Source organism: Oncorhynchus keta, chromosome 10, assembly GCF_023373465.1.
Source record: "Oncorhynchus keta strain PuntledgeMale-10-30-2019 chromosome 10, Oket_V2, whole genome shotgun sequence".
Classification (NCBI taxonomy): Eukaryota; Metazoa; Chordata; class Actinopteri; order Salmoniformes; family Salmonidae; genus Oncorhynchus; species Oncorhynchus keta.
In genome coordinates this window covers 47,051,066-47,066,318 of record NC_068430.1, presented here as the reverse complement: position 1 = coordinate 47,066,318, position 15,253 = coordinate 47,051,066, and the positions used below count along the sequence as shown (strand labels likewise).

General features: G+C 40.3%; 1 protein-coding gene across 2 annotated transcripts in view; it reads right to left on the bottom strand.

Annotated features, from left to right (window-relative positions):
* The window catches only part of bicd2 (bicaudal D homolog 2 (Drosophila)), a 41,954-nt gene extending 34,276 nt beyond the window's left edge, over window positions 1–7,678 (bottom strand). The window contains exon 1 of one of the 2 annotated variants that reach the window (XM_035743412.2): window positions 4,870–7,678. In XM_035743412.2, coding sequence (XP_035599305.1) covers window positions 4,870–5,109 — 240 coding nt within the window. In that variant the 5' untranslated portion in view covers window positions 5,110–7,678. The remainder of the gene's footprint in view (window positions 1–4,869) is intronic. The other variant, XM_035743413.2, reaches the window with a different exon arrangement.
* Window positions 7,679–15,253: the final 7,575 nt, after the last annotated feature.

Below are 15,253 nucleotides of genomic sequence, written 5' to 3'. Positions count from 1 at the left end.
GGTCTTCCAATAATCGGTATCGGCGTTGAAAAATCATAATCGTCGACCTCTAGTCTGAATTTCTAATCAATTTGATGTTATTTTAATGGACCAAAAATGTGCTTCTCTTTAAAAAAAAAAAAAAAAAGGAAATTCTAAGTGACACCAAACTTTTGACTGGTAGTGTATATATGAAGAGCCTACATGTATCAACTTTCACAGTGAATGCTTTTGTTTAAGTTTTGTGCCAATGAATTGAACATCGCCAAATCTGTAAATAATAAAGAAAAGGTTGTGCCTATTTAATGCAACCCTTGCTGTTAATAGGTCACAAAGCAGCATTCCAACTGGGCTAAACTTTTGGAAATGACAAGTTTGGTATGGTTTAGAAACTTGGGTGCTCAAGTTATCAGTGTAGCCTGTAATCGCCTGGACATGTTGAAATATCACTTCTAGAATAAAAACCTCCAGGCTTCCATCATAATGGTTAATTTATAGAAAGTATTAATTACAGGGGGCAGTTTGGAAAAAACTAATCCCGTCCGAATAGTCCTCTGGAATAATGGACATTCTGTCCTAATAATTACATAACCAACATTCTCTAGTAATACTAGTCCCGTGCAAATACGGCTATAGTCTATTTATTGTGGTGGTGAAAACTCAAACCATGATATTAGTGTGCCCAATGCTTTGTTTATTGGTTGTGTGGTGCATTTGCACAGAAACCTGTCGGTGGAAATTTGTTGCTAACAAGTCGATGTAAAATCTCAGAGAATGATAATTAAATGCTAACAAGTGCATTGCGAACATTTTATACAGTTTCTGACCTAAACTATACAAGTAACTCAAGAATACTACTCACAGTTTGCTCCACGCACATAACAAATATTAGACAGCAAAGCTGTTACCAAGAGAAGCTTGATTTTGGAAGAAGCTAACCACCATTAAACAGGCAAAGTGTTAATACAGGACTAAGATTGAATCCTACTGCACCGGCTCTGATGCTCGTTGGATGTGGCAGGGCTTGCAAACTATCCCGGATTACAAAGGGAAACCCAGCCATGAGCTGCCCAGTGACGCGGGCCTACCAGATGAGCTAAATACCTTCTATACTTGCTTCGAGGCAAGCAACACTGAACCATGCATGAGAGCACAGGCTGTTCCAACGACTGTGTGATCACGCTCTCCGTAGCTGATGTGAGTAAGACCTTTAAACAGGTCAAAATTCACAAGGTCTCAGGGCCAGACGGATTACCAGGATGTGTATTCAGCGCATGCGTTGAACAGCTGGCAAGGGTCTTCACTGACATGTTCAACCTCTCCCTGACCCAGTCTGTAACACCTACATGTTTCAAGCAGACCATCATAGTCCCTCTGCCAAAGAACGCCAAGGTAACCTGCCTAAATGCCTACCGCCCCGTAGCACTCACATCTGTAGCCATGAAATGCTTTGAAAGCCTGGTCTGCAACTGGATTCTGGACTTCCTGATGGGCCGTCCCCAGGTGGAGGGTAGGCCCCAACACATCCGCCACGCTGACCCTCAACACAGGGGCCCCTCAGGAGTGTGTGCTTAGTCCCCTCCTGTACACCCTGTTCACCCACTACTATAGCAATAAAATGCAAATGAATTACTTAAAAATCATACAATGTGATTTTCTGGATTTTTGTTTTAGATTCAGTCTCTCACAGTTGAAGTGTAACTATGATAAAAATTAGACCTCTACATGCTTTGTAAGTAGGAAAACCTGCAAAAACGGCAGTGTATTAAATACTTGTTCTCCCCACTGTAGCCTTGTTATTGCTATTTTGTATTACTACATTTTTTGTGTTATTACATACAGCCGGAAATAACTTTTGGATATCAGAGCGGCGGTAACTCACCAGCATTACTACCAGGAATACAACTTTCCTAAATTGGATCCTTTGTTCATTCCCCCTAGGGCAATTGAACTTATTCCAGAGGCTACTCCAAAACACTGACGGCGTAGAAGAGGTATTCAGACTGGACTTCTAGTCCGACTCGACGCGTGCACACCATCCGCCGCATCCGAGTATGTTGCTCGCTAATGTACAGTCCATGGATAATAACGTAGACGAGCTCAGGACGAGGATCTCCTTCCCGAGAGATATCAGGGATTGTAACAGTCTGTTTCACGGAAACTCTCTCGGGATATACTGTCCCTGTCCATACAGCCATCTGGATTCTCAGTACATCGTGCAGACAAGAATAAAGAACTCTCTGAGAAGAACAAAGGTGGGGATGTATGTTTCATGACTAACTACTCATTGTGTGATTGTGAAAGCATACAGAAACTCAAGTCCTTTTGTTCACCCGACCTAGAATACCCCTCAATCAAATACCAATGGTATTACCTCCCAAGAGAATTCTCTTCGTTTATATTCACAGCCGTGTATATTCCCCCTCAAGCCGATACCACGATGGCCCTTGGGGAGGGGGCGCTTTTTTTTTGATGACACCTCGGGTTAGACCAGCCCACCCCCTCCCCAGTAAGAATGTGTGTTTTCTGTTGCATTCTTGACATAAATGATAATGATATTCGGGTAGGGGAGAGAGAAAAAAAATGTGATGTGATAATTATATATGGGGCCCATTCTGCATGGAGAGCTCTCAGCTCTGTTTTGTAAGCGGTATGCTCTTATCTATTAGGTTTTGGGATTTTGGACACACCCTCTGCTGTGCAATAGACAGTTTACTTTGAGTTAAGTCAGGTCTCTCTCTCCCCCTCACTTTTCTCCCAATTGTAGTGGATACCAAGTGATCTGAAGCAGTGCTCACAATTAGTTCTACACTTCTGTTTTCTATTAGTTTACTATTCTAAACATGGCGAAAAGGGAACAATATCAAATAAGGAACATGGCATTCTCTCGCCCCCTCGGCTTGCTGGCCTGCTCCTTCCCATGGCAAGCAACAGAGTGCTGGGGATTGCCCAGCTAGTGGTGCTTTCCACCCGCTGGTGCTGGATCGAGGTGAGCGCTTTTCTCCACACAGCTGTCCATTTTTGCTCAGTTTTAATACACACAATCTTAGTTACAACACCCCTCTCCTTATCGCTCTCACACAAACACATTGTAATTATACAGTACAAAGAAATGTGCGCTCTTAACAATAGTCTGTTCTTAGGCGCGTGTGTTAAGTATGAGTTTCACGTATGGGGAAGCTTACAATGTATCCTAGCATTTCTACCGATCTGCATGACATTTATGATTTTAATATGCACACTTTCGTGAAACGGTTTCATTTTAATAATAACATTTTCGTTACTCAAAATCATTGTCACGTGGTTAATAACACAAACTATACAGATCTGAAAGTTAAAATTCCACTAATGCAAGAGCACCAGCCTCTGCCATTTAGATACATTGATTCACCGTGAGCCATTGGCGGCTAAATAAAAATAGAGATGGCCTGGGCAAATGTAGCATTAGGCCTACAACTTCCATTGTCAACTAAATAAAAATACATAAAGAAGACATATCCAGATGAAAATGCAGGTTCTTTCATCTCTTTATAGATACTCTGCAGGCCTGCCTCCCTTTCTTTCTGTCTTACTGGGTTCAGCACCAGTGATTATATATATATGAAGGTCTGGCCCTATGCAGTTGCTTGCGAACTTGCAACATTGTATCAACTAGCCTATTCTGGGCCCTCAGAGTAACCTGCTTCAGTGAGCTCTGGACAGACAGCTGATTTCTGATTTTCGTGACCAAGCTTCCTGATGCTAAGTGTACATAATGCTATGCTAGGCTATCGATAAACTTACACAAATGCTTGGATTGCTTTCGCTGTAAAGCATAATTTCAAAATCTGAGACGACAGCTGGATTAACAAAAGGCTAAGCTGTGTTTTGCAATATTGCACTTGGCAAAATTGCCAGAAACAAAGAACTTTCTTCTGAAACTTGTCAGTCTATTCTTGTTCTGAGAAATGAAGGCTATTCCATGTGAAAAATTGCCAAAAAACTGAAGATCTCGTACAACGCTATGTACTACTTCCTTCACAGAACAGCGCAAACTGGCCCTAACCAGAGTAGAAAGAGGATTGGGAGGCCCCGGTGCACAACTGAGCAAGAGGACAAGTACATTAGGAGTGTTTAGTTTGAGAAACAGACACCTCACAAGTCATCAACTGGCAGCTTCATTAAATAGTACCCGCAAAACGCCAGTCTCAATGTCATCATTGAAGAGGCGACTCCGGGATGCTGGCCTCTCTTTGTCACACGCACACCCCTCCCTTTCTTCTCTTAACATTTCAAATTATACTGAAGACACAATATCTTCACACATATTTTTAGTTGCATTGCTTTTCACCCGACAGCCACATCTCAAAAACCGCAAATTGAGGGCTTCCCAACTAGGCATGGAGGCCTACACGTTTGTGATTTCAATCACAGCTTTAAAAGGAGCTAATGATCCTCTGTGGCTAAATCATGCTCTCTGGTGAAGTATTTGCACAGACAGGCTGAATTATATAATTTGGCCAATGTATTTAAATTCACTTTAAGCTGCAGTGACTACTCTTATTGAATATTGTCCTATGCTTAGGCTACTCATTACATTTGGAATTGTATTTTATTGTTAGCCTGCAAATACTTTATTATAATGTTTTTTTCTACCCCACACACAGCACCCCCTGCTCAAAACATCTTCCTCCAGCTATGCACCCCCCAGTAAATGTCGAACTGTCCCTTATAACATCACAGCTGAATTGAATTTTAAAAGTATTGCAACATAGCATAGCGAGCCTGAATCGGATGAGAAACGTACAGTAATTACTGTACTCTTTGTAAGAAACATTTTAGCCATTAACTGGACGCGCTTTGACAGTAAAATTGACAAATGTGTAGTGGAATGTTGTGACCTGACTCTACCTCCTTCAGCTGGTCGAGTTCCTGCCGAACGGTCTCGAACTCTGTCTCCAACTCATCATACCGCTGTTTGAGCAGTTGCTTCTCTTCGAGCACCGCAAGCCCGTATTCCGCCGCCTGGATCTTCTCATGAGTCGTCTCGCTCAACTCCCGGGATAGGCGTTCTAATTCCGCCCGAAACCACTGCGGCCCGGCCTCTGCAACCAGAGTCGCCTCTGGATATTCCTGTTCCTCCACAGACATCTTGGCCAGCACTTGAAGGACAACAGAAAAGCATATAAAAATAAATCAGTGCCTTCTGTATTTGAACTGCATGGCTGTGTTGGGTCCTCAACTTTTTGATGTGAACAAAAAGTTCAGCGGATACCGTTATCAGATAGTATTTTCAGCTCGCTCCATCGCCCCGGTACCTATCTTCCACCAGCTAGCCTACTTCATGCCACTAGAGAGGAAACTAAGTTGAGATCATCGATTATGAGGAATACAGTTTCAGGTCTACAGTTGTGCGCCGTGGGAGATGTAGTTTCAGGGCCATTCTGTTGGGAAGAAGGACTACGCCCATTGAGAGAAATAGTAATGGCGTCTTTTTGTAGGCACTAACTCGAGAATGGGAAGCTGCAACTCGATATGGCGACCGGAGTTTGGGCGAGTAAGTGTTTCGAAAGGAGTGGGTGTATGGAAAGCGACTCAGCTAACTGGACAGATTTGCTGCCACTCAACACTGTTTTGCGTGGCTGATTGGGCTGCACTATGAGTTGATAGTCAACACTGATTCTGCCGCCTTTAGGCAAGACCAAAAAATGGCGTTCCCCTGCAAAACTAGAATTGTTCCAGTAAGCAAAATAACGTCTAAAGGACGTATTTTCCAGAAGTTGGGTTCAATTTAGGTTCTGAATGAAAGATGAAAAGGTATTTTCTGTATGTTTAAAATACATATTTCCAGGACATTGAAAATGCATATTTTCCAGATGTTGAAAAATATGTATTTTCTGGAAGTTGAAATCAGGTTCATTTTCAGTTCTGAATGAAAGTTGAAAATAAGTCATTTATAGACATCTATGTTTGGGCCAAATCAAGGCTGGTCAATACGGGACAAAATCTGAACCAAACATATGATTGGTTCAGATTTGTTCCGGACAAGACAAAATCAACCAATCGTTAACGTTGAAATCAAGGTGGTATGGAGAACACCAAATCTGAACCAAACACTCAGAACCTTAAATATCCGTGGACGTTGAAATCAAGTTACGATATGGTCTGGACCGGACCAAAAACCAATATCCGTGGATGTGGAAATCATTGGGGCGGCAGGGAGCCTATTGGTTAGAGCGTTGGAATTGTAACCGAAAGGTTGCACTTATTGTAAGTGTAGGGCTGTTAACCCTTGTGTCCTTGCTAAATTCCCAATCTGGCCCTCGAACCATCATGGTCACCTAATCAACATTTATTTATTGATTGAGCGCCATTTAGGTTAGGCTATTTGATCGGAGAAAGCTGCATGATGTAAAAAAGTGTCCTCGTGCATTTTTTTCTCCAGCCTGTAGGCTACAGAAAAAGCCACATAGTTTTTCTATATCCTATATCTGCAACATGATTCATGTTAGATATTTTTTTGACTGAACATTGGAACGCTGCAGAGATGCGTCTCTCCAACAGCACCATGGACAAGCAAAATATTTTGCGCCCTTGCCTTTGACAAAGTGGGCACTGCTTATCAAAGGGCAGATTTAGCACTCACCTAAAAAGCCCATATGCCACTGGTTGAGAGAAATTGTCATTGTTTTTGGGCAAAATTATGTGAGGTTTTATGTGTTGTTGTTGGAGGTTTAGCTCAGAAAATGCCTCCCTCCTCAATCTGCCGCCATAGGCACCTAATCCTGCCTAATGAGTGTGCCGGCCGAGAGCAGATATCAAATCAAATTTATTTGTCACATACACATGGTTAGCAGATGTTAATGCGAGTGTGGCGAAATGCTTGTGCTTCTAGTTCTGACAATGCAGTAATAACCAACGAGTAATCTAACTAACAATTCCAAAACTACTACCTTATACACACAAGTGTAAAGGGATAAAGAATATGTACATAAAGATATATGAATGAGTGATGGTACAGAGCGGCATAGGCAAGATGCAGTAGATGGTATCGAGTACAGTATATACATATGAGATGAGTAATGTAGGGTATGTAAACAAAGTGGCATAGTTTAAAGTTAGATGCATCCCAATGGCAACCGGGAGCATGGACAAAGATTTGTATAACTAAACCAAGATAGACCACAGCCTAACATTTCAAACGGGAACAAATTAGTCATAGAGGGCAGAACAAGCATGGAGGCGGGCAGAGCCAAGCACAAGCTAGCGAGATCCTATTGGCGTGTTCGAGCATATATTTGCATGTTTACATTTAGGGAACACCTACTCTGTGAGGTGCGCGTGTACAATAAGTGAATTATCCTTCACACTCCTTCTAAACAATTTTGGCAAAGGGTAAAGTCTACAAAACATAGTCCACTCTGTTCGTAACAGATTATAGTTTTGGGTACCGAAATGTATCAAGGTGACATCTAGATCGTTATCAATATTAGTTAATTCTTGTGTATGCTGCTATCCTACTTGAAATAAAATAATGCAAGAGAAAAAAAATGGTCACGTATCTAATGCAGGCGACACGACCATGATACCCAGTAGCAGTTGGCAGACCAGAGCGCAGGTCCACGGTTTAAAGGTTATGCATGTTCATTCCACCGTCTGCAATGGCCGTGCAGAAATCAGGTAATTCTTATTGTGCTTCGCTGAGCAGCAAGGAGCTGTTGTAAAGGAAGTTGTCAAAGAAGGGAATTTGTGTTTATACAGGAAGTCCCGCTCTCACCTACCGTCAACCAATAATTTCATTGATATGATTGGTTGACGGTAGGTGACAGCGGGACGTCCTGTATAAACACAAATTCCCAGTTGCGTTTCACCATCCATACGGCGCCTCGAACCACATTTTCGGATCAAGCATAAATTGGCTCATAATTTGCTCTAAATGTGCCATAATTTGTTGGACAAAGCCTTTCTGAAAGTGAATGGCGTTTTTCTAAGGTTTTTGAATAAATGCTGAAAACAGGGTTTATGGTAAACACAGGTTTAGGATATTTTATACGTTTCGTTCTATGAGAATCTTCATCAGCCAATGTCACTTTTTGTGATTGTTTTAATTTTTATTCATGTAATAAGAAAAAACATCATTCATAAAGGTCATGTTAACTGACTGCTATTATCTCATATAACAAAACGTATAAGATATCCGAAACCTGTGTTAAACTCAAGCCTTATTTGTTGCATTTCTTCCCTAACCCTATTCCTTCCCCATTGATTTTTCCCATCCGGATGACTGAACAACCCAGAGGTAACTTATTTCCGGGTTTTAGGACTACAAACTGGCGACCTCTATTGTTTGACAAATGGTAATTCAGGAGTTGATGCGTTGGCAGCGCTCTGTTTATGGAAAAAAACTGGGAAACCCTACAGTCAATGAGGGCGTTAGCCCACCAAGGCCGGGATATTTAGCTAGCTAGTTAAAAATGTTATTAACTAGCTATCTAACTAAATATAAATGAATTTGTAGATATATCTGCAAGTATGGTTGCATATAGTTATCATGAATTAGGATTGGGTGTTGAAGGACCACTTGTCACATTGTCCAAGGTGTTCAAAACAACTGGAAACTCGGAAGTGGGAAATCTCCGACTTCAGTGTGTCCAAGACAACTGGAAACTCAGAAAAAACGAGCTCTGACTGGGAAAATACGTTTTGAACTGTCATCATACTCAAAATTCCAAGTCGGGAACTCTGGCCTCTTACTAGAGCTCCAACCTGAAGATCACTGACGTCAGGATTTGACCTTGTTCTTTTTTTTCAGATTTCCCAGTTGTACTGAACACACCAAAAATCCAGAGAATGCCAGACTTTGATGACAAAATTTGATTAAAAAAAAAATCCCACAGGAAGGACCGCCTTCCTGTAGAAGTCAGCACAGCACCAACAACGGTGAGTCCAAATATGTCTTGTATCCTGTATGTATGCTGTAGCTAAGAAAGTACACTGCAAAAATTGAAATCTAAGTCAAATGAAATATCTTAAATCAAAGCTTGTTTTTTTGTCTGACAAGATATTTCTTCTTTACCAGCCAGTTTTTATGTTGGAGCATTTCACTTGTTTCAAACTTTTTTTGTCCGTAATTGTCTTAATAAGATAATATAACTTGTTACTGAGATTGTATTACTGGTTCTGAGTGACTCAATGCTCGAAACTAGAATTGCCGGAATTATAAAGCTGTTTGATCTACACTGACAAGTACAAAACTGCTTTGTCAAAGTCACAATTTCTTATTTCAAGCATCTTATCCTTTTCATCTCTTCACATATTAAGAACAGAAAATGACCAACTGGAATGCACTGTTTTATTGTCAATCTTACACACAGCAATCATGTAGACAAAATACAGTACAGAACAAAGTCAGTACACTTTTCATATCTGGGGAACACACTGAGTCATTTGAACTGTTGTACAATTCTACTACATCCCCAAGATGGTATTTGACTAGTACATACGTTTGGCTCTTGTTGCTAATTGTATAATAAGAGGTCAAATCAACCAGCTTTTCAGCATCCACTAACTCAAGTGGTCTGTGCAAAGTGAGGGACCTCAACTTGATAAGCCATGACGTTTCTATCAAAGCGTATAGTTTGAAATGGTTGATATTCCAAACAAGAAATATAATCAACAAGAAATATGTTTTTGACCAGTCCAAATTCTGGCATATTACAATTCAGTACTTTGGCAAAGATCATGGACTTCTGAGTCATGTATTTATTAGAATTTATTACAAGCCATTTGACTGATACAGCATGGTTTACTTCATTGAAACCTAGGAAGACCCTCAATTTTCCATGTAAATATTGTAGATCTTTAACCTCTGATACAGGTCCCATCTCCCTTTCATTTGAAACAATTGGGTGCATTGAACTGTCATCATTTTGGCAGCTTTCATATGTTTGGTTTTGATTGATCAAAGACTTGCAAATCTCTTTTAAATTGAGCTTGGAAGCCCATTGTTTAAAGAAACAATGTTTAGACTCAAACCGCATACATGTATGTCTAACAATTGGACACAATGACTTTATCTGTAATGGCAAATGTATCATATAATGCTGTTTAGTAATCCTTCTCACCCCCCTTAAAAGATTTAGATGCACTATTGTAAAGTGGCTGTTCCACTGGATGGCATAAGGTGAATGCACCAATTTGTAAGTCGCTCTGGATAAGAGCGTCTGCTAAATGACTTAAATGTAAATGTAATGTTTAGGTGTAACATTGCGGTCTGGAAAAAGCTCCTTCTATAAATGCTTCAAATTATTTTCAATGAGTAACTTCAACCTAGACACAGTCGCAATGGAAAGAACAGGTGCAAATACTATCTGTACAACCTCTATTAGCTCAATTATCAGTCATATATGCATTGACTTCCAAACTTCCCAAAACAAATGTCAAAATCCTTAGCAGGACAAGCATTTGCCTAGATGACTGTTTTAATTTACCATCACTTGACGTTAATGTACTAACAGAAATTGGGGATGGCCGATCTCTAACATCTAGAGGGGAATAAGGGAAACCAAGAATAACAGCATTGACTTGAGTCCCGATCAATCTGTCCTGACACAACAAGATGATTCAAAACACATTTGATTTCCAATGGGGCTAGGCCTTCCAGAATTATATGCATAATGTCCTGCAGAGTTTGTTGTATGATATCAAAGGCTGGGAATTCAACTAACTTGCTCCTTCTATTGATCCCATATGTTGTTCTCAGGCTGTTGTGAAGCAAGTCCGTCTGTGCCTTTTCTATTTCATCTGACATGCTTCTACAATGTCCTTTTTGTATATGCATCCTCATTGAAGAGTGACTGCATGTCTATCAAAAGAACACTCACAGTGTCTGCACTTACTGTAGGCAAAGCCCACACCCTCTTTGAACCCTGCTAGTTCATGTTGTGCCAGAGTGTCTCCACAGAGAGAGACAATGGCACCATATATCGTTTTCTCTCCGTTAATAGTTTGCATTTTAACCCCACTGTACAATGCATCCATGTCTTCCTTGATTCTATTCAATATTACATCTACACCAGATTGACGGAGTTCTGCTGATCTAGCCACGGCAAGTAGCCTGATAGCAGCCAGTTTAGTCCTGTATTTTGGATTTATACTTCCTAGGTGTGGTACACCATTAACAACTTGTTTTTTGATGCAAAGGATCCTTGTGGATTACATATCTATATTTCATCCGTGTACAGAACAATCTGCAATGCCTTTGGTTTCTCTGAAAATAAGGGATGTGATTTTAGAAGAGCACCATCAAGAATGTCACGAAAACAACTTTCCCTGCACACCTGGGGTCCATTTTCAACCAGAGACAAAATCCTTGGGGGTGTTAAGAACTGTTCTAGCCTTTTGACTAATGGTACATCATGAAATCATTTGTCTTTAATGAAAATGTCTTTTGATCCTCCACATTTCATCCTGCATATGGTTCATCTTGCATATGGTTCCAGCAATTGGAATTTCCTCTGCGTCCAAACAGCTAAACTGCTTCTTAATAACACTGTCCTGTCTAAATGTTGTTGCAAATATATCCATTGCATCTTTTTCAAGTTGACCTGATGTGCTTCCTGAATGCTTCTTTAGCACTGCCTCCATCTGCTTCCTGAGGTTGTCCAATAGTGATGATTGATACTGCTGTACCCCAGTAACAATGAGCTCCATGTTGGTTAATGTCCCTTTGCCCTTCATCTGAGTCAGATGTATGGAGTTGCTGATCAGTGATGCTAGAGTTAGCTTGAAGCTGATCGAGTTGAATGTTGTCCTGTGTACCACACATCAAAGAAACAGATTATTACTTGAAATTGTATTTAGTTTCACCAATAGAGCCATTTGTGTTTTGTTCCTATTCATCATTGATTATTTTCACATTAACCAGCTTTAGCCATAAGAGTCATGATAGATAAAATTATCGAATAGCCTATGGACAGTATGACTTTGGTCCATGTATCATCCGTTCATTAAATCATTTTTAAAAATCCAGAACAAAAACGCTAGCTAGCTACTTACCTGTTCTGGTGGTACTTGGCTTTCCTCCGATGGCTGTTCATCTGGTCGGGTGCCTTCAAGTAGGTGTTGAAGGTGGTTTCTCTTTACATGATGATAGAAGGAATTGTACACTATATTCCTCAGTGCATCCGTCAATACAACAGAGTAGCAGAAATCAGGGCTGCGACTGTGCAATCTATTGATATGGCTCAATAACAGTTTCAATGAAAAAGTGATACAAACGCCGCAGATAACGCACCGCCAAAGCATCTTGAACGTTACTTTAAGCAAACGCAAGTAAAACATTCCCTTTCGATGAAAAGGGCAGAAAAAAATGAAAATGATGTTCACAAGTATTTATAATACGACCAAGTAATTTAATTGGAGTAGACTAAAACAGCACCGGGACTTTTAACTATACATGTATCACTCCGCTTTACAGGCGTTCTAATAAACTTTAATTACATCAACGATCGTTATCTATCTTAAATTGTAAAAAACAAACAAACGTTGCACTTCAAAGATTAACATATTTCCACAAAAAAACATTTGAGTTAAATTATGAATGGTCGTCAGGAGAGGACGGTAACGTGTAGACCTACACAAAGTAGCAAGCTAGTGTGTAGGAAAATGTTTATGTGGTGCTTGGCAACAGTCCAGTCCCAGTCCAGTTGTGGAACTATGTGTGTTGGTGGAGCCAAATAAATGATTAAATAAATAAATCATCTGTTGTCGCTTATTACTGTTAACTAATAAATGGCGCTTGTAGAATTGTTGTATAAAAACAATATCACACTCGAGGTTGTGCTGTTATACTGAATATTATTATCTTCGGCCTGCAGCCTCGTACCTACGACCGAATCACAGCCGTGCTGATATATTTTTTTATTTAATTTTTTTAGTCTAAGCCAAATTTTTATTCTGTACAGGAGGAAAACCTTTCAGTGGGTTAAAATGAAAGGGTGTGATCACAAGCATTCTCCTGGGGGACAGTGTTTTTAGGAGTTGGCGTTGGGGCCCTTCTTCTAGCCGTTGGGGCCCTTTCTATTGACAATAGAAAATAAATGCAATGGCGCCAAAGACAGCGAAGCTAAATTATTGATGTGTCAGTCATGGTTTACAATCTTACCTAGGCAAGCAAAGATGAACTAACTAAGATTTTCATTATGGGAGACAATTTAGCGTTAACTTTAGTTTCATTAGCTTGCACTATCTTTTGGTTTAAAGTTATTGACATCAACATTAATGATATACTGGTCGTCTACTTTTGTTAGCTAAGATTAGCTAGCTTGGTAAATCATTCCTGCATTAACTGGAAAGGGAAGAGAGTATGCTAATGTCTCATAACCTATATCAACCTGACACTTTTGTGTCTATAAACTATGATTTAGTGGCTAATTACTTAACTATTTACCATGTGGTTAAATGTGTTTTTCAGCTGCTAATATAAGCACAGACATGCTGCCCAGCCTCTCTAAAGAGGATTTACGTATCTCATGGTGCGTTATTATGCCTTTCACCTGACATATCTCAAGTGCATTGTGACACTCTTCTCTGTGCTCTCGGACGCCATACATGACTTCTTCATATAAAAAGGCTATGGCCGAGTGGAAAAAGTTCATTACTGACTAGGGTTGCACAATACATTTTTTTTTATTTCCGGTCCCAATAACAGAACTGTGTGTATTGGCCCATCCGAGAACCAATCCAATAACCTTTAATAAATAGGCAGGGTGTTTGTTGTTTATTAAGAAGGTTTAAAGAACTGTTATGTTTGTTATGTTCTGTTAATTACTGATGTCCCCTTTAAGGATGAAGCGCCCTTGGTCATGCGCAGTATTGTTCTATGTTATTCTGGTACTAACTAGTTTGAGTAAATGTGAAGCTCCAGTTCAATTGCTTGTATTCAGTCTTTCTTATTACATAAATAAGTACTAAGTGTTAAGACACTACAATGTTTATCTTGCCATAGGTCTTAAATTTGCACCAAAGGATGCAAAAACAACAACAAAGGCCGTTGGTGGTCAACCAATGGCCTTGTTTAAAAAATCTTGGCAAGTAAAATTTCCCTAATTTTATTGCTTTTTTTCCTTGATTTTGAGAGCTGACTTTTTGCAGTGTAATACTAAGTGTATGTTGTGTAGTAAGCTGTAAGTAGCCCATGTTCCTCACCCTAATAATTTGGTCCCTTTCCCACTCAGCACATGTAACCTATTGCCTGTTTTAGAGAAATGTCATTATCGAATATTGTAAGAGCTTTCTTTGTCTGCTTATATGCCCCCTTTATTTATCCTACGGTTAGCTCACTCATTAATGTCTTAATTGAAAATACGGATTGCCTCTTATCCACTCATCATTCCCTTATGCCATAGATTGTACATCTCAATAGTTATTTAGGCTTTTTTAGATTTAGATTTCCATTGAAACTTTATTATTGAACCTTTTATTTATTTAATTGTGTACATCTCAATTGTTATAGGCCTATTGCTTATAGAAACGTCCCTTTTTCAGGACCCTGTCTTTCAAAGATAAGTCGTAAAAATCCAAATAACTTCACATATCTTCATTGTAAAGGGTTTAAACACTGTTTCCCATGCTTGTTCATTGAACCATAACCAATTAATGAACATGCACCTGTGGAACGGTCGTTAACACACTAACAGCTTACAGACGTTAGGCAATTAAGGTCACAGTTATGAAAACTTAGGACACTAAAGAGGCCTTTCTACTGACTCTGAAAAACACCAAAAGAAAGATGCCCAGGGTCCCTGCTCCTCTGCGTAAATGTGCCGTAGGCATGCTGCATGGAGGCATGAGGACTGCAGACTTGGCCAGGGCAATAAATTGCAATGACTGTACTGTGAGATGCTTAAGACAGCCATACAGGGAGACAGGACGGACAGCTGATCATCCTGGCAGTGGCAGACCATGTGAAACAACACCTGGACAGGACCGGTACATCCGAATATCACACCAGCGGGACATTTACAGGATCGCAACAACAACTGCCCGAGTTACACCAGGAACGCACAATCCCTCCATCAGTGCTCAGACTGTCCTCAATAGGCTGAGAGAGGCTGGACTGAGGGCTTGTAGGCCATCACCGGCAACAACGTCGCCTATGGGTACAAACCCACCGTCGTTGGACCAGACAGGACTGTCAAAAAATGCTCTTCACTGACGAGATGCGGTTTTGTCTCACCAGGGGTGATGGTCGAATTCACGTTTATCGTCGAAGGAATATGCGTTACACTGAGGC